The sequence below is a fragment of the Bacillus rossius genome, chromosome 11, assembly GCF_032445375.1.
Source record: "Bacillus rossius redtenbacheri isolate Brsri chromosome 11, Brsri_v3, whole genome shotgun sequence".
NCBI classification, from domain to species: Eukaryota; Metazoa; Arthropoda; class Insecta; order Phasmatodea; family Bacillidae; genus Bacillus; species Bacillus rossius.
This window is the reverse complement of record NC_086338.1, coordinates 52525947-52546237: the sequence shown is the minus strand read 5'-3', so window position 1 is coordinate 52546237 and position 20291 is coordinate 52525947. Positions and strand designations below refer to the sequence as shown.

The 20291-nt window shown below is 40.5% G+C and overlaps 1 protein-coding gene across 6 annotated transcripts in view; it reads right to left on the bottom strand.

The window, feature by feature from the left end:
- The window catches only part of LOC134536981 (dynactin subunit 1), a 58606-nt gene that overhangs the window by 24787 nt on the left and 13528 nt on the right, over positions 1-20291 (bottom strand). For 3 of the 6 annotated variants that reach the window (XM_063377102.1, XM_063377104.1, XM_063377103.1), the window contains exons 4-10: positions 16512-16656; positions 13356-13433; positions 7156-7324; positions 6327-6571; positions 4716-4897; positions 2367-2526; positions 933-1139 (exon numbers count right to left, since the gene is read on the bottom strand). In XM_063377102.1, coding sequence (XP_063233172.1) covers positions 933-1139; positions 2367-2526; positions 4716-4897; positions 6327-6571; positions 7156-7324; positions 13356-13433; positions 16512-16656 — 1186 coding nt within the window. The remainder of the gene's footprint in view (positions 1-932; positions 1140-2366; positions 2527-4715; positions 4898-6326; positions 6572-7155; positions 7325-13355; positions 13434-16511; positions 16657-20291) is intronic. The other 3 variants (XM_063377105.1, XM_063377107.1, XM_063377106.1) reach the window with 1 other exon arrangement.

Sequence of the window (20291 nt, the reverse complement as noted above, 5' to 3'; positions counted from 1 at the left end):
CTTTTTCACGACTTCCATGACCAGTCCAGTTTCCTTACTTTTTTTTTGTGATTTTTGGGACTTTCATGACCCACAGACATCCTGCCAAAATGCCAGCAAGAAGGCAGGAGGAGGAGAAGACTGCAGAATGTAGTAGAAAGTAGGAGAAGGTAGGAAAACATGGGAAAAGATGAGAAAATGTGGGAGAAGGTGGAAGAAGGTGGAAGAAGGTGAGAAAAGGCAGGATAAGGCGAGTAAAGGCAGGATAATGTGGGAGGATGTTTTAAAAGGTGGTAAAAGGTGATAGGATATGGGAGAAGGTAGGGAAAACGTGGGAAAATTCCGGAAATGGTGGGAGAAGGCAGAAAAAAGTAGGAAAAGACAGAAGAGTGGGAGAAGGTGACCAAAGGTTGGAAAAGGTGGGGAAAATCAGGAGAATATGGGAAATGGCAGAAGGTGGAAAAAGGTAGGAGAAGGTGAGCAAAGGTCGGAAAAGGTGGAAAAAATCAGGAGAATATGGGAAATGGCAGAAGGTGGAAAAAGACAGGAGAAGGTGAGCAAAGGTCGGAAAAGGTGGGAAAAATCAGGAGAATATGGGAAATGGCAGAAGGTGGAAAAAGGTAGGAGAAGGTGAGCAAAGGTCGGAAAAGGTGGGAAAAATCAGGAGAATATGGGAAATGGCAGAAGGTGGAAAAAGGGAGGAGAAGGTGAGCAAAGGTCGGAAAAGGTGGAGACAATCAGGAGAATATGGGAAACGGCAGAAGGTGGAAAAAGGCAGGAGAAGGTGAGCAAAGGTCGGAAAAGGTGGAGACAATCAGGAGAATATGGGAAACGGCAGAAGGTGGAAAAAGGCAGGAGAAGGTGAGCAAAGGTCGGAAAAGGTGGAGACAATCAGGAGAATATGAGCAAAGGCGGGAGGAGGTGGGAAAGAGCAGCAGGAGCCGGGCGCCCACCTGGCGAGCCTGGGCGTCTGCCATGTCCAGCTCCTCCCGCAGCTCCAGCTCCAGGTCGCGGCAGCCCTCCAGCAGGCTCTCGTCCATGTCGTGCAGAGCCTCCAGGTCTGCCACACTCTCCTCCAGCTCCTTCACGCGGTCCTCCAAGGTCAGCTTGGCGTCTCCCAGCTGCTGCACCATCTCCTCTGCGCCCAGGCAGGCGTCCACCTGCCGCCCACACGTCCCCGATCAGTCGCCTACCAGCTCTCTTCCCCAACACACTCCCTCGGGCAAGCTCACTCTACAACCCCCGTCATCAAACACCATCTCCTACTAGAGGTATGGCAAGTAACATCACGTTCTTCGAAAGGAACAGCATTGCATTACCATTAAATATCATCATGCAATGTCAAGAGAACGGCCAGGCATATTCACAGACGTGTGCTTAGTTAGAATTAAGTTTGGCATAGTGTAGGAAGAAAGCTCTCTGCTTCTTCAGTAAAAAACTTAAATTCCCAATTACAGTAAAACAACTACTGTGCACCACAATGTTTCTGTACAAAGTTGATTATACCCAAATTTCAAAAAATTCTTCAAGGTATAAATATTTAAGTAACTGACAAAGCTAAACTAAGAAGCAAATTTTTCAATTCTTCCATGATTGATTCCTTATTTACAGAAACTGTTTGTCCTAAAAAAAAAAAAAGTTTCAGTACCCAGCAGATTAACTGACTACCGGATGAGTGCGAACACCTGATAACAGGTAACGGCGACAGCGAGTTTCCTCGCCCCTTGGAGAAGCCGTGTGTGCCACCAAGAGCTGGTGTGCATTGTGTGTTCAGTGTGTTCATTGTGTGTACTGTATGTACATTGTGTTTATTGTGTGTTCTTTTATTTTGTTGAATGTGTGTCCTTTCACTAAATGTGAGTAGTCAAATCTGTAGTAGCTATGAATATTTACTGGTTCAAAACCTCTTGGTCTTGGTAAAACAAGATTTCAAGGATTCTTGGGCCTTTAGTAAGCTTAAAACATGTTCCGTTGGTCTAAATGCTTGTAATAAGTAGTAGCGAGTAGCGACAGCAACAGTGACTGCATGCACAGCGGTGTTTACCGTCGCACATGAGTTAAAAAAAATAAAGACGGTGATCAATAATTTAAACACCAATTATTTTGAGAATGTTTCTGAGGTGCACTCTAAATAGTCAATCTGAAACATTTTAAGGGAGAGTTATCCCGTGTTTGCCAGTAATATTTTTAATTGTCTATGGCAACATATTTATAAAACTTGGTGCGTTTTAAGGATAGGTGTAAATAGTCAACGGGAGAGTTACTCCGTGCTTGCCATTAATATTTTTAATTGTCTATGGCAAACAGATTTATAAAACTTAAATCTGTACTAATACATGTACTGGATAATGCTGAAATGGCCCGAGCGCGCGGGGCACGGCTCCCACCTGCTCCTGGAGGTCGGCCACCATGCGCTCCAGCTCGTCGACGCGAGCGCTCAGCTTCTCCTTGGTGCGGGTCAGCTCCTGCACCTCCGAGCGCTTCTGGTCCAGGTCCTTCTGCAGCTTCTGGGACTCGTGCTTCTCGTGCGCCGTCAGGTCCCGCATCCTGCGCACGCCGGGCACGTGCTCTCAATTAGAGGTGGGTCGCAGAGTATCAATCCGCTACTTTGTAACTGATACACGCCCGTATCAAGTACTGCAAATGAGTACAATATTCAAGTATCAAGTACTTTAGTAAAAGTTTAGAATTCACCTGGATAACACCACAGCCAATGTGCGCAGAACCCGAACACAGATGACGGTCACTTGGGCGGAGCTTGTGAAAGGGGAGGGAGCGGCACAACGAATAGAGATAAAGAAGGGAGAGAATGTAGGGGAGGGGGAAGCCTAAGATGTACATCAAGTTCTTTCCCTGCCCGAACACGCCCGAATATTCACCTTCGGCCAACCTCGGGTTTATTTATATATATTTATATTTCTCTGTTTATTTTAATGTAGCTATACTAACCTAACTAACCGTCCATAGTGTTCTAAAGTGTTTTAATGTAGCTAAACTAACCGACCACTTTTAATATTTGAATTCATTTTTCCTGCGAAAAAATAAAACAAATCCCGAGGTTGGCCGAAGGTGAATATTCGGGCGTGTTCGGGCCCTTGGTTTGGGCAGGGACAGAGCTTGATGTACATCTTAGGCTTCTCATCAAAGTACGCTCAGTGCGCAGTGCGTGCTCCTTGCAAAGATTGAAGACTCCGATTACGAAAGGCGTGGAAAGAGAACACCGATACATTTTTTCGACTACGAAGAATGTAGAATGAGAATACTGATACTTTTTTTACGACTACGAAGAATGTAGAATGAGAAAACTGATACATTTTTATGAAGAACGTGGAAAGAGAAAACTGATACCTTTTTATGCTGGTGATGACGGCACGGAGGATGTGTAACCTGTAACGAGAATGCTGATACCTTGTTGCTTCCTGGGACAGCTACTGCTTAGCTGATACAGAAGTACCAGCTACTTGTAACCAGTAATTTACTGTATCAGTATCTGGTTGGAACAGATACCGAAAATTGCTGTAACAACCCACCTCTACTCTCAACACGCAGTCCCCAACCAGCTCCATCTTCCCTGTGACGGGACTGTCTACCTCGAGACACCGGGCTAGGGTGTTCCATGTTGAACACTACTATGTGCAATCCAGTCTTTTTTTAACAATATAGCCATACAACAAGAACTACACTGTGCAGTACAAAGAAAAAATCATTTCTATAAAAAATACAATTTTAAAATACTTTTTAAGATCAATTTTTTAAGTATTAACCAAGTGATGGCCCGATACCTGATAGCCCGTATTGGTTATCGGTATTATCGTACTTTCTCCGATATCGGCTATTGGTAAAAATAAAACTGGTATTATCTGATATCGGCTACACAATTGCTCAGGATACTGGTGCATAAGTAACACAACACTGGTGTTGCCCGTCCTTCTATTTCTGTTTGTTCCTTTTTTTTTCAGGTCCCTGGAGAAGGGAGCGAGTCCCGTGCTGACTCATCACCCCTTATTAGGTCCCTCCCTATTACCACATTACAAACAAAAGCAGTTGTCAGGGGTGCCTCGCTACCAGAAAACACACGAGTGTTTTACAAGAAAGATAATAAGTATATAACTGTCAGCAAACTGATAAGGATGAATACATGTCTGTAAACGTAAAACCACACATAACACTGGTGTGAAAATGACAGGCCTCCTCAATCCAGATTGTTGGGAAATCAATTTTTATCGTTTTCAGAGAATGTTCTTCGTTCACTGTTGTGTTAACTCTACATTTGAGAGACTATAAATGTGGCGAAACTCCATTCATATGTAGTGCCTGCCCGATGTCTGGCTTCATTCGAAATGTGGCGAAGAAAAGAAAATTTCTACATTAGGCAAAAAAATGTAATAAATAAGAATTCCGATATCCCGACATGCTCCAACATGTTTTAGGCTAGATGACACACGGCGACCAACCAGATGCCAGCCCACCCTCCTTCTTTAACTTCCCCGCCAGGGTAGTAACTGCTATGCTTGTGAATTTTATTCGTAAGAATATTTATGTGCTGAGCATCACAGTAATCTGAGTAGACTAAACACAGCGTTCTGGTGAATCGAGGCCGCGCCGTGTTGCTGTGCCGTGAGGACGGGAAAAGAGAGAGAGAGAGAGAGAGAGAGAGAGATTGAGAGAGAGAGATAGAGAGAGAGATCAAGAGAGATTGAGAGAGAGAAAGAGAGAGAGGAGAGGGCGTGGCGTACCTGACGATCGTGTCCTTGAGGCGGGCGTTCTGTATGTGTAGCTGCTTCATCTCGTAGGAGGTGGGCGCCCCGGTGTTGTCGGAGCCTCGCTCCTGCAGCTCTGCCTTCAGCAGTTCCAGGTCCAGCGTCATCTCCTCCAGCCGGTCACGCGTCTCGCTCAGCTCCGCTTGCAGCATCTCAGACTGCAACCCCCACCGGCGTCTCGGCACTCCAGCAAGAGTCTCCAATACATACCTGACCGATGTTTTTTTTTAATTAAAAAAAACAAACAAAAAAAATCGGTTGTCTGTAAAGTCGGTTTACGGATGATAGTTTAACGTGACGTCATAACAAAACATTGATGAAATGATTGCATACTTTTATGAATAAAATTTAATCATTTTTATTGAATTATCACTATTTTGTATGGATACAAAGAAGGAGTGAAATGAAATCTACAATTTTATTGATAAATTTACTTTTATTATTTGCACTCATTAATTCAAATATGTTTATTACTTTACCGAAGAGATTATTTTAACTATAACTTTTATACATGTTTGCTAATTAACTTCTTCCAATCTGTGTTATTCTGTTAAGGATAGGACAATGATAGGAAAAGTAGGAAACGAATGGGAGTGTTTCAAGTTTAATGTGCCTCGATAAAGTCAAATTGATGGTTGTTCCAATCGAGTGGAAGAGAGAGAGAGATGCGGCGCAAGCGTACAATGAGCGTAACAGGACACAGCATAACGGGACACTTTTTTGTGCGTGCAGCCGGTATTCATCGATTTATTAGACGTTGTCACGTCAAAAGTTTTAAGTTCCTTCAAAGAGAATAAACAAAAAGACTAACTTAGTTTATGTATTTAAGTTCTTTTATGTATGTTACTAGCTGATAAACCAGTGCATCACACTGTGAACAGTCCCCACGAACAAACACTCACTCTTCTGTACTTACGATCGCAGGCACCAGCTGAAGCAATATATTTCTGGGCCGAAATGCATTTTTATGTTCTCAAAGGTTAATTTGTAAATTTATAGACACATATAAATAAACTAAAATTTATTACTGAAAATTCCATAACCAACCCCCGTTTCCCAGCTCGGGAGTTGATTCACGCACAAATTTTTCTTAGCAGCTGTTCACGTAACACTATAAACATCCCTGCCGAACTTAAAGTCTGTTATTTTTTACAGTTGCAGAGAATTCACGACGAGCGAATCAGCGAGCGGTATTTCAATTTTTTTTTTTTACATATGGAAAATTATTTGTAACTCATACTGTTCGCTCAGATTCATTTTCCTATTTAGTACTGCTGGGCGTAATGTACTGAAAAAAATGAAGCATATCGGGAGATAAGACCGCCAGACTTTGACCTTGTATGCGTACAGCGTGCAGATTCTGGCACGCCACCGGTAAATATGTGGAAAGTTTTTGAAGGTTTATATGGTATTTCACGCCAATGAACGGTGGTTCGTAACGACCACTGAATGATTTTCCTGCCGATTCCCACACGGGAAGAACAACCAGATATCGTTACCCCCGAGAGAGAACTGCGTCGGAAGAGGGACTGCAAGGCACGTCAGAGAGAACTGCGGTCGGAAGAGGAACCGCAAGGCGCACGGTACCTTCTCCTCCGCCATCTCCTTGTCGAGCGTGGCCATCTCCACGGTCTCCGACAGGTCGGCCATCTCCTCCGCGTGGGCGTTCCTCGCCTCGACGGCGTCCTTGGCCTCCTGCCGCGCGCGCTGCAGCTCCCGCTGGAGCGACGCCTGCGACTCCATGATGCGCGCCTTGAACTCCAGCAGCTGGTCCAGCTGCAGGCGCGTCTTCTCGTACTCGCGCAGCTTCTCCCCGTCCTGCAGGCGCTTCACTGCGCACACGCACACACGCACACACATGCACGCTCCTCCATGCCAGTGGCGTAGCCAGGATTCGTGTATGGGGGGTTTTAAGAAGCATGCCGCCCCCCCCCCCCCACCCCCCCGTATTAAAGCAGGGCGTCCGGGGGTCCTCCCCCGGGGAAAAATTTGGATTTCAAGGTGTACTACTGGCTCGCTGCAGGAAAGGTTTTGAAGGAGATTAAAAACTGACGAAAACTAGCTTCTACCGCGGAGGTTAGGTTCCGCTCCCTTCCTTCTTCGCGACAGAGAGGGGAGCGACGGAAATTCTCTGTCCCAAAGAAGGGCGGGGGGGAACCTAAGCTGCGCAGTGGAAGCTAGTTTTCGTCAGTTTTTTAAACTCCATCAAAACCTTTCCTGCATCGAGCCAGCAGTAAAATAGTGCTATTTTAGCAGTTTTCGGTACTTAAATTTAAATATTGTAATGGTAAAAATATTATTAATTTTTTAATAAAAAAATTGTTTGAGTGATGATTAAGAAATTAATTAAATATTTGGTGCTAAGGGGGGGAGGGTTGAACCCCTAACCCCCCCCTCCCCCACGCGGGCCACTCACAGCGCAGCGTGTCGAGCTTCTCCTTGAGGTCTGCGACCTCGGCCCGCAGGTTGTCGCTCTCCTGCCGGCACTGCAGCAGGGTGAGCCTCTCCTCGACGGGGCCCGCTCCCGGGGACACCATGGCCTGGCCGGGCGTGAACTGGGGGTTCAGCGTCTCCAGGAAGCCCGTCTGGGACACACGCGACGCCCCCTCCGCAGTCAGCCCTGCTGCTCCGTGCAAACACGCTCATCCACCCGGCACGTAGTACAACCACACCCGCTCAAACCCACTTCTGCACCAACACCGATTTTTAAAACAATAAACAAAACTCAATATTTTATTTATTAAACTAAATACTTCAAACCCTTTAAAATATTTCCTGAAAATATACAAATTTTTCCACATTTTATTCAGAAAGTCACTGGTAAAGATTTCATTAAAAGATTTAATCTTCTTTTAGAAAACACGTCCAATTACAATTATCCATATCAAAGTTATTTAAAACTATGATTATAACATCTATCATTTTCCTGCATACTATACACATTTATTTAAATCTTTAAGCTTTATTTCTTCTAGGAGTAGGAACCGATCCATAAAATTATTTCTTTCTTATATGTTTAAATCATCCAGTCGCAAAGAGTGGCATAAAAAAAAATAAACAATCTTTAAATGCAAGTAAAAATTAAAATATCAACCTACTAAAGTGTTTGTGTTATGTTAGTTTTAGAATAGTTTGCTTTACATCTGTCCATTTAACTTCGTGTCATGAAATTATTCTCCACTATATAAAACATTCATTTAACGTGGTTAAGCCAGCAAATTGGACGTATTGTTTATGCACTTGATTTTACAGTTGGCACAAGCTTGGTTATGCCACGACAGTTGTAGGTCCAGTTCCTTCATTTTCTCTCGTAGGATGGCACAACAGTTCTTCCTATCACAGACTAAATGTTCCATCATAAAGCACTGCCTGGTTTATCAGTAACATCTAATACTCTCAGAAACTTTTGAAATAAAGTTATCATTAGCTGATAGGGTAGTCCGTTAAGGGAACAAGTTCCCTAAATTATTTTTATTAAATTACTTCATGATTTTAAATTAATTCATAGTAATAACCATTTCTGATTGTTTATAAAAGTTTTTTTTTTAATACTAAACAAGCCTTTTCTTAATAGTTTTTATGAACCAAAAGGCAAATTATTATGTCTGTCCTAGCATGTACTTAAAGCATGAAATCATATAGTAGAAAGTATTGGACATCTTAAAACTATTTTTGGTTATATCATTCATTAAATTAAAAAAATTAGGTATTCCCAGAACCATACAGAACCGAGTTTTTCCATCATTCCGCCGATGCTCCACTCTCATCGCGAACTCTCACCTCCCTACCGACCCTGATGTCTTCGCAACATCACGCCTCGCAACCGACCTAGCGAGGTCACAAGCCTCAGCGACAGGCTGACTCCTGAAGGACGGATCGGATGGCACAAGGCAAAACAACTGGCAAGCCACGCTTTGCTCCCCAACATGTGTGCTCTGCAGGAATTCTCATCTTGCATCTCGACTAAAATCAACTAGGGACTCTGGAAAATGAGCAGGGCGTACGAATGTGACTCTGAAATACAATACCTACAGTGCACTGCGAACAAAACAATAAAACTCTAAACAAAGCTGCTCATATACAGCAAACCAACACCCAAATTTGTATGCTTATTAGTGTCGCATCTGCACTGTGTCACTACCTCCAAAAAATTTGTTCTTGATTAATTTTTTTTTAAATTTATTTTAAGCCTACAAATTATGTTTAATGCTTACAAATGCTTGAAAAAAATTTAAGTTGTTTTTAGCAACTTTATAATCATTTAACTTCAAAACTGATTTAAAAGTGTTTTCCGAATTACCTCAAAACCGAGATACATGTCTGCTATTGTTCCGCGTCCCTAGTCATCAGCTACGATTGGGGTTGGCATTCGTAGTGGCAACAGTTGTTAGCACAGCAAGGAGAAAAACAATCCGGCAGGCAAAAGAAGGGATTTGTGAAATATCTAGTCTCTCTATAAAGATGACAAAACATGCAGAGAAACTGCAGAAGAAAATATGAAGGCTAAAATTATTCAGTGGAAGGAAAGATTTGTTAGTGAGTTGCATAAGAAAAAATAATATCACTACACATTACTACTATAGTGTATCACTAATTCACAAAAACCCTTGACATTCTGATGTACATTCTGTTTCGAAATTCTGTTGTGAAATTATCAAACGTTAAAGTAAGTATGAAACAATCATTTTGGAATACCTTATGGCTTTAGCTTAAAGAGAAGACATCCTAATCTTCCCAACCTTTTAAACTTAACATTCTCTAGCTGTAGAGTACAGTACATAATTTCTTTATTAAGGTGTAAATGAAAATCCCCATTAAGTTTTTCCAAAGGTTTACAGTATGTATGTATTCTAAGAAAGCAAAACAACCAAGCTTCAAACAACTATCTTTATTATGAGTCGTTAACAAAAGTTTTTATTTAATTTCCACTATGGTAGATGGTGCATAAAAAAGCAGTGTTCCATTGCAAAATGCACATTATCATAATGGTATAATTTAATAGTACCATAGCAGAAAAAATTGCCATATAGTACACAATAAATAATTAGCTATGCTCTTTAAATGTTGTTTTGAATTAATTATAAGCTTTTGAAATAAAATAATTAGATGCTATCCTCGCTTAATTTCAAGATCTTACTATTCTATTTAGTAATCTAACACTGCTAGCTATTTATAACTGTTTAATCTACCATCTAGTCCCACATGCCACTATATATATATATACCACTGCAGTCGGCAGCACTAGTACCGGCTAGTCATTCACGGTACTGTAAAAAGCAAAACAGTTTTAGGTTATCGTTGAATTAGTAAGCACTTTGCTGGGCCGACACACATCACGCAACGCAGAACAAGCTTTCAGAGTAGAGGCACTTTCCACAGAAGCTGGTCTAGCACACGAACACTGCACGGCAAGCACACAGCTGCCAACCTTGCTCCCCAGGGACTAGGTAAATGTTTTAGAAAAAAATTTACAAACAAAAAAAATATATGACAAATAGATATTCCGGCTAATAAAATAATATAGCTATAGCTGAACCAAAAGTTCAAACCAATGAAATATTTATTTTTCCCCTGTTAGGGGCATGAGGGGTAAGAATCAAAATCAATATTTTAAACATTTTTTTTCTGTTCACATTTCCTTTGAGAGTGAAGGTGACATTCATTAAGTAATTCAGGAAATGCCTGGAACGATCGAGCAGTGTGCGAGCAACCGTGCAGAGCTTCGACCGACTCTCGTCGCGCGAGGAGAGAACACAGGCACCTAGAACACATCCACGCTCCCTCCGAGCCCGCAAGCAAACAAACAAACAAACAAACGCAGCAAGCCTCGACAAAGGGTAAGGGTACATCTAGAGGACTGAAACAAAAATTGGTTATGTTCTTTGTGATCCACGTCAACATACCAGAACTTCTTTCAATGCCCTCGGCAAACAAAAAAGAGCTCAGCTAAGCCTGCGTAAGAGACGACTTCTGGAAGATGCTGCTCGGTTTATTTACGTGGAAAAGGTGCAGGTTAAGCTTAGTATTTAGTACAGGATACTCTTCATCTAGCATAGTCAAGCACTTATTCTGATAGACCTGTAAGTAGTTGACACCGTAATGTTGCAGTCAGAACCCTGCTACAAGTCAGTTTTATATATTTTGCACTTGGGGTAAGGGGGGAAGAATACTGAAACACTCGGCGGAAGATTCGACGCAGTTCCGCAACACGCGAGGCACGGTGTGAGTCACTGTCCCCAGCCAGTATACACAGAGTACTCGTAATCGCTAAACTCTGCGACGACGCGAGTACGCCGGTCGTCACTGAGGATGCTACATTGAGACTCAGCCTGCACCATCAGGAGTAAGTAGCGAGCAACGTGAGAAGGAAGTTGGAGTAGCGACGTCCCGGGTGGAGAGGGAGTCGGAGGTTACTCGCCGAGCTCCAAACGTGTCAACGGGTAGCAACACACGGCATCGTAACAGTAACCCGAAGGGAAGTGAGTGTGGGAGGAGCGAGTGAATCGGTTGCCAGCAAGAACAGCTGACATCTGAAGGTGGCAAGAAGGAACCATGGGAACTGAGCAAGTGGGAGCTAGCAGTTGTGGTTCGTCGTCAGAGCCAGTGACAAACGAGTGACCGAAGCGTTGTTGAGCCCAGGTGCTGCCAGAGAGCAGCAGTGGGCAAGCAGTGTCTGCGAGTCCGGTTGCAGAAACAAGCAAGATGTTCACACAACCGAGTGCAGACGAGATGTTATCGAGCATTAGGCACACCCAAGTACGCATGCTCCAGTAAGAACAGTAGAACTTACAATTCCAAGTCTTAGGAGGAGTCGAAACACTGAACTGTCACTGAAATTTATCGAATACAACAGCATATGCCTCACGGACGTATGTGATGTTTAGTATTATAGAATTTTCTTTAGAATCATTTCAATTGGCACATCTAAATTTTAGTTGTATTCCTAATAGTGTAAATTCAACTTTAATTGGGTATTTCTGAACATAAACCCAGAAAAAACTTAAATGCTCTAGCAAAGAGCAATTTCAGTGCAGTGTTTGCATTTCTTGTAACTCTGCACTCAGCAAGTCAAATTTTGTTTTATAAGAATGCAGCACTAATGGAGTTGTTTATTGTGTTATTTACAGGCAAGTAGGAAAGCTGGGCACCCATCTGCAGCATGATGTTTGACACAATTATTATTCTTTATTCGCAACAGAATTTATTGTGAAATACAAGGTTTTGTATGGAAAACTAACTCTCTGGTGTATCATCTGCCTACGTTAACCCATTGGTAATTAGCCAATGACATTTCTAAAGAACCAACAAAATGTTGATTGTGATTTTACTTGACGAACTAGAACTTACGTCATTGTTTCCGGTAACAAAAATAAACTCTTTAAAAAAATTGTGAGAAAAGTTTGAATAAGAGAAAGCTATTTAATTAAGAGGGAAATATTTCCTGTGTGACTTCAAAATGTTTGGTACAGTTTGGCCCTGTTCTCGAAGTTGTGAAATAAGTGGCACATGGTTACACACGCAGGACTAACAACCCCACACGATACAGACTGCAAACAACCAAGCTGAGAACTTCTCCAACGCCATCATCGTCCAGTAGCACTAAATGGTACCATCTTTCGCTTGTCTCATCAACGTGTCTTTAGATTTTGCTCGAGTAAAACTGTCGCCCTTGTAGCACATAACTACAACCAACACTTGCACAGAAATAGAAATACAGAGACAATTTGGTTGCAACTGGTTGTAATCTCGCACACTACATTCGGGATATTCGCTACAGTATGATGAAGGGAAAATTTACAATTGTGGGATTAGGAAGATGCCAGCCCCACTAACTGGCTATCACAACTCCACTACTGAATAAATTGAAACCAAACAAGATAATGCATTCTTGTAAAATTTAAAAACTGTAAATTATGCTTCTAAGTAGATGACTGTTGCGAGTAGCTGACATAATGCTCGATTGCTTGACTGAAGTTCCACCAATAATACACGTGGCATACAATCAGGGGGGAAAGATGAAGCTTCTTGTTTTTGATACTTAAAAAGACCCTGCAATATACAAATTGACCTTCTGCATTTACGATGTTTGCAACAGTCCCTCGTTGTCTGAGAGTTGGCAGCCCCGGCTCCAGTAGATAAGTGAATGCAAATTAATTAATTTTAGCATCAAATGCACACTATGAGATTAGATGATACAATGTAGTGATAGTAATTAATATCTACTTGCATTCCACAACATGCTCTCATTGTAACATCATTGCCGAGATATACTGCAAAGATTGCATGAGGTTTTGATTCAATTACTTTATTAGAGAGGCGAATAAAAAAAATTATATTCTGAAAAAATTATTTCAGTAAAAAACTCAAGACTGATTCTATTTCAGAATTTTAAGGACAAAATAGTATTGTGAATGGAATCAAGCAGCAATATATATATTTTTTTTTAAAAAACACTATAGCCACACCTATCACGCATTACGACGAGTGTCAATCTCAAGTTGAGCAAGTGAGCATCACAAAGAACAAAACAGGCAAAAAAAGAAAACCAAGAGCAGGAAGGCGCAGGAAAGAGCATGAACAGAAAAGTATATGCTACAAGTGATGAGAGCAAATTACTTGGTCCTGGGCCAGGTTGGCATCGACCAACGATTGAGGCCTTTTGGAAAGCTCCTTAGAGGTGGCAGGGGAGCTTCTCTGAAACAGAACACAGAGCAGCCTGTGCACGGCACGCCGAGGCACAGACACGGCACACACTCAGCACGGCACACGCCCCCCGGTGTGTCCGCAGCGTAACACACAGACGCACGTGTCGCGAGGGAGCAGATGCAAAAACTGTTAAATTAACACAGAACGTAAGCAAAGAATATTGGAAGCAAACATAAGTCAAAGACTCCCCAACAACACCAGATACAACACAATCACACACCACCACCACCACCATCGGAGCATACTCGGAACTTCGCGAAATGTTACGTACGTCATACCTCGTAACAGAATGATTGTTGAGCTACAAAAGTAGTTGCCTAAATTTTTCACGCAAACCTGATACACGCCAAGATATGCTTTAAAAAAAAAACTCAAGTTACATTAACAAGATTTTTCACAATCTCGTAATTCACTTTTTTGTACAAACCTGATACACTTAATAAAAAACACCTCAAAACAACATTTTTCACAATCTGGTAAAGCACTTTGTGTACCTTCAGCACCAGTGTTACGAATAACACGGTGATGGCAAACTCAAAACATTTCCTACCAATTTTATTCTGTGAAAAACCAATGTAAATAAAAAACTACAAAATTCAAAGCACAAAAAATTCAACATATCCCTCAATTCATGTTAATTAGCCACTGAAACTAAAAATTTAACTTTCCAATGCATTACTAAGACTGTTCTGATTAAAAGTAACAAATAACCAAACATACATTTTTAAATCTCAAATTTTAATGATTTATAATTTTCTTTGGTTCTAAGTTAACTTACATCATATGCTGTATTAATTAATGAATTTTCATACCAGCCGAACCTTAATATGTACCACTCGTTTTCAACCAATAAAATTGGTATCCAAACTACAGACATTACGAAGTACCACCTCACTTTAGAGTATTTCTCACTTTAAAGTATGTATTTTCAGAAACCCATAAGATGTTTTACATTCAATAGCAGCTCAGTAAAGAGAAATAATTTAATTTTTAAGAGCAAAAACAGGGTTTTTTTTTTAGGTATGTTGTAATATTTTACTATGTATTACAAAAAAAATTGGAATTCTTTTAACGACTAATAAAAACATCTCCGTATGTTTGTAAGATTGTCATCGGTGTTGAACTCCAACGGTGTATCTGAACACGTGGCAAAAAGCTGCCGAGTGGAATTCTTTCAACGACTGATAAAAACTTATCCGTATGTTTGTAAGACTGTCATCAGTGTTGAACTCCAACGGTGTATCTGAACACATGGCAAAAAGCTGCCGAGTGGAATTATTTCAACAACTGATAAAACGTTCTCCGTATGTTTGTAAGATTGTCATCAGTGTTGAACTCCAACGGTGTACCTGAACACATGGCAAAAAGCTGCCGAGTGGAATTATTTCAACGACTGATAAAACGTTCTCCGTATGTTTGTAAGATTGTCATCAGTGTTGAACTCCAACGGTGTACCTGAACACATGGCAAAAAGCTGCCGAGTGGAATTATTTCAACGACTGATAAAACGTTCTCCGTATGTTTGTAAGATTGTCATCAGTGTTGAACTCCAACTGTGTACCTGAACACGTGGCAAAAAGCTGCCGAGTGGAATTCTTTCAACGACTGATAAAAACTTATCCGTATGTTTGTAAGACTGTCATCAGTGTTAAACTCCAACGGTGTATCTGAACACATGGCAAAAAGCTGCCGAGTGGAATTATTTCAACGACTGATAAAACGTTCTCCGTATGTTTGTAAGATTGTCATCAGTGTTGAACTCCAACGGTGTACCTGAACACATGGCAAAAAGCTGCCGAGTGGAATTATTTCAACGACTGATAAAACGTTCTCCGTATGTTTGTAAGATTGTCATCAGTGTTGAACTCCAACGGTGTACCTGAACACATGGCAAAAAGCTGCCGAGTGGAATTATTTCAACGACTGATAAAACGTTCTCCGTATGTTTGTAAGATTGTCATCAGTGTTGAACTCCAACGGTGTACCTGAACACGTGGCAAAAAGCTGCCGAGTGGAATTCTTTCAACGACTGATAAAAACTTATCCGTATGTTTGTAAGACTGTCATCAGTGTTGAACTCCAACGGTGTATCTGAACACATGGCAAAATGCTGCCGAGTGGAATTATTTCAACGACTGATCAAAACTTATCCGTATGTTTGTAAGATTGTCATCGGTGTTGAACTCCAACGGTGTATCTGAACACGTGGCAAAAAAGCTGCCGAGTGGAATTCTTTCAACAACTGATCACAACTTATCTGTATGTTTGTAAGATTGTCATCGGTGTTGAACTCCAACGGTGTATCTGAACACGTAGCAAAAAGCTGCCGAGTGGAATTCGTTCAACGACTGATAAAAACTTATCCGTATGTTTGCAAGATTGTCATCGGTGTTGAACTCCAACGGTGTATCTGAACACGTGGCAAAAAAGCTGCCGAGTGGAATTCTTTCAACAACTGATCAAAACTTATCTGTATTTTTGTAAGATTGTCATCGGTGTTGAACTCCAACTGTGTATCTGAACACGTGGCAAAAAAGCTGCCGAGTGGAATTCCTTCAACGACTGATAAAAACTTATCCGTATGTTCGCAAGATTGTCATCGGTGCTGAACTCCAACGGTGTATCTGAACACATGGCAAAAAGCTGCCGAGTGGAATTCTTTCAATGACTGATCAAAACTTATCCGGACTGATCACAACTTATCCGGACTGATCAAAACTTATCCGGACTGATCAAAACTTATCCCTATGTTTGTAAGACTGTCATCGGTGTTGAACTCCAACGGTGTACCTGAACACGTGGCAAAAAGCTGCCGAGTGGAATTCGTTCAACGACTGATAAAAACTTCTTCGTACGTTTGTAAGATTGTCATCGGTGTTGAACTCCAACGGTGTACCTGAACACGTGGCAAAAAGCTGCTGAGTGGAATTCTTTCAACGACTGATCAAAACTTATCCGTATGTTTGCAAGATTGTCATCAGTTTATCTGAACATGTGGCCGAAGGCTGCCTGCAACACGAACGAGCGAGAGAGAGAGAGAGAGGGAGAGAGAGAGCTGCCGAGTACCTCGACGAAGGACGCTCTCTTGGCGGGCGTGTCCGGAGCCTGCTGCGGCGAGGCGGACTCCCTCATGGGCGTGCCGGCCAAGGAGTCGTCCCGACTGCTCGTCGAGTCCCCCTGGCTGCGAGAGCTTGCCAGGGACAGCCTGGAACTGCCCCCCACGCCCCGCTCACGTCCCGCGCCCTGCGCCGCTGGGCTGCGTGAAGGCAAGCCTCCCATCTCACATATAGATGGCTTAGAATGAAAACCTTGTGTATCTCATAAAATGCATACGAGGTTTTCTCTCTACAATGTGGAGTGCTACTGATATACGTGGTTTCTTTTTTTCCCGATAGAAAGCAGTAGGATGCACATTTTATTTCTTTCAGCCAAACATTATGTGAGATACGAGGTTTTCCAGCCAAAAACATAAAAAAGTATTTTCGTCCAAAAATTGAGATACAGGGTTTTCATTCTAAGCCATCGATATGTACCACTCAACCTTCAAGTCCTGGCAAACTAACAAAGACCCAGTCTTGCGCCATTGCATAGCTTGTCTTACGTCATGCATTATGTATTGCTGGCGACATGATCACATGGTGAAATAACACCGCAAACGAATGTCAAACCACCAAAAAAAAAAAGCACGGTAATACACAACTAAAAATTGTGAACTCAACCAGCATTTGACAAAATTTTTGTTCAAATTACAAAAAATGTTAAAATTTTATTTTAATAACTCTGATAAATTTAATTTATTTAGCATGAGGTTTGTACCACGACATATGAAATAAATGGATTAAAAAAAATTACTTTGTATGATTTTATACTGATTTATTTTTATTTTTCTAAGTAATTTAACTACAAATTATTTTATTGTAAAAACATACTATGTAGAAGTCAAAATAAGAAATTTGGTGTAAAAAATTTAAAAAAAAAAATCTGGTTGCATGTTTTTTGAATAAAGACAATGAATAAAGAAAAAAAAACATACACAGAAATCTACTCTACATAGAAATAAAACAATTAGATCTTGCCTTTAACTATTGAGTACTAATTCTTAAGTTAAAAACTAGGTTATACATCACATCACACAATGCCTCGTGGCTTAGGTTAAACCTAGAGCGAGCTTAAAATTATATCAGTTTATGTTGGTTAACGGTCATAATCAAACATCCATGCTGATTGCAGTTGCGGAGTAGAGTCAAACCTTTCCATCACAGAACGCTGCTCGCACAAGCGTAGCAACGCAGATATGTGGACAACATAAAACTACATTTGAATGTGTTTCGCTGTACTTCAGAGACTGAGCTTTCATGCATATTTGTAGCTGAAGGTCACATGTAGATGAAAATTAATCATGTGCACGCTACATATTTGTGTGATTCTCTGTGGCAGAATCGTAAATACACCGTCTAGACTGCACCCTGCACCAACGTGGAGGTTCGTCAAATGGGGCAGCAGCTGTGTCGTCCACTTGGGAACAGAGCGAGCGAGCATGAGAACCTGCCCCAGGGACCCCCAGGAGCAACTACAAGGGCTGAGGGCCAACAACACCCACTCACTGGCTTCTACGTCAAATTCAAGAATTTCTACTGTATAATTATTAGGGGCATGCATATTTTGCGAAAAGATTCCCCATCTAGCTGAAAGTTAAAACACTGTAGCATCGTCTGTGTTCCGTGATTGGGTGTCTTTCCTCCAGGTACACGACGACTGTCACAACACCAATCACAGCAATTCAGTTCGGAAGCAAACGCGTCCTGAGTGGCTCGGTCAAACAAGGCAACGACTTCTCTCGCAGACGGCTGCCAATCACAAGAAAGAAACCGCTGGTGCGGGTGTACCTTGTTGCGGTCTAATGGGCGTTCAGGTTTATTCGCAAAAAATGCCTGCCCCTAATAATTATAATACACCCCAATGATATTTTTTTTCTTGATAACTATATAAAAATTAATACTTAATTTTAACTACCATTATTTCATTTTTCTGTTGTGTTAAGCATCAATTAACATTAACTCCGATATCATTTTTAAAAAATTTTATAGAGATAGAAGTAACATTGAACAGATCTGCTCTTTCAAAGATTCCATCACGTGCATACTCTTATTCAGCAAAAAAAAAAAAATACAGTGAATGATGATAAAACAAATAATAAAAGTGGATGAGGACTTCTTAAAAAAAATTATTTATGAAACAAAAATGACGAAATGGGCTTTACACTCCCAATAAATAAAATTTAAGTATGCTAATGTTCACTTCTTGTAACATTTTTCTTTATTCTTCAAGCCTGCTTTCCATAAATCTAGTTAAGCCTGTGATTATGTGTTACAAATGCATAAGCTGAATTTTTTTTTCTGTAAAACTATAATATTTGAGTTTAAATATATATTTAGCCAACTATACTACCACATATAAAACAACCCTACATTTAACAACAAAAAAAAAACAAGATATGGTTTTGCAGACTGGCCCACTAAAATTTATACATTTCTAAAAGCTTCAAAATGTCCGAAAACTCAAATCACTGTCATGATATCAAGTTTCTATTGCACTAATGCAAGCCTTTACTCCTATAAATGCCAGCTAAACAATTTACAAGGAACATGAAGCTTTGAACTTGTAAATTATGTATGTACGAAATGAGATTACATGGGCAAAGAATAAAACCTCTTAAAATATAATGTGACACATTATCAGGGAAGTTTTGTGAAAATCTTATTATACATAATTTTTTTAGGAGATTAAAATGTAAATGTGATGGTCTTTTCAATTAATATGTATATAATAATTTTTAGGTTGTTAGGCTAGAGCTGTCTGCCTTTTTTTTAAGCAAGTAAGTATAAATGTAAATGCTGTAATATTTATCTTACTTTTTAATTAGCTGTATTTTAATAGACAATTTTATTTAACTTTATCAATGTGTGCCGATTATTATATTAATAGCATTATAGGATTTTTGGTACCAGCCATTTGTCACAGAGTAATTGATGTAACTTTGCTCCGAGTTAGCTGGTCAATAAATCTGCGGATTTTTCAACTGAAGTTAATGAATATTATTGAGTAAAGTAAAGTTTACCTTTTCAGTCATTTCCATGCAGTTCTCCTGTTCTGGTGTTAATAAAATTGTAGGTTCATTTAAGACCATCGCTCAGGAGTGTTGGAAATTGCTTGGATGTGTTTTATGGTAGCGCGCTCAGTGCACGAATCACTTTAGCTTTGCGACTACCGACACAGAGCGAGATGAAGTTGTGCTCACCTGCGCGTAAAATTCAGGTTTGACTAGCAGGTGGAGGTCACAGTAAGAAAACTAATCAACTACGTAGTTCTGATAGCTACATAGAAAATAACTATTGTTTATACATGTATCTAAAATAAAAATAAAATTAAAAAACATACTTATACTACATAGGAAACTATGAGAAAATAATGTTATTTACATCGGCACTCAAAGCTAACGGAAACTGACATGCTAGGAGGGCGAAAAAGAATGGACTGCTAACAGACGAATAACCCTACCTGGGTTTCCTACCAGCCATTAATCTTCATTTAAAAAAAAGGGGAAGAAAAACAGAAACGTTACAGAGAAAATGTACAATCCAACAGATTTTATGAAACCAACATATGTTTAAAGTGAATACAAGTACACATAAACCCCTTTATAATTTAACTGATGTGACTATTTAAGCATGGCTATAAGTTTATTCCTCTATTCAGTGAACAGCAAGTAAGTAGATATGTTATTTTCCTCTTATATGAATGAAGTTTTTGCAAACGAAACAACTCTACCAGTAACAATGACAGCAC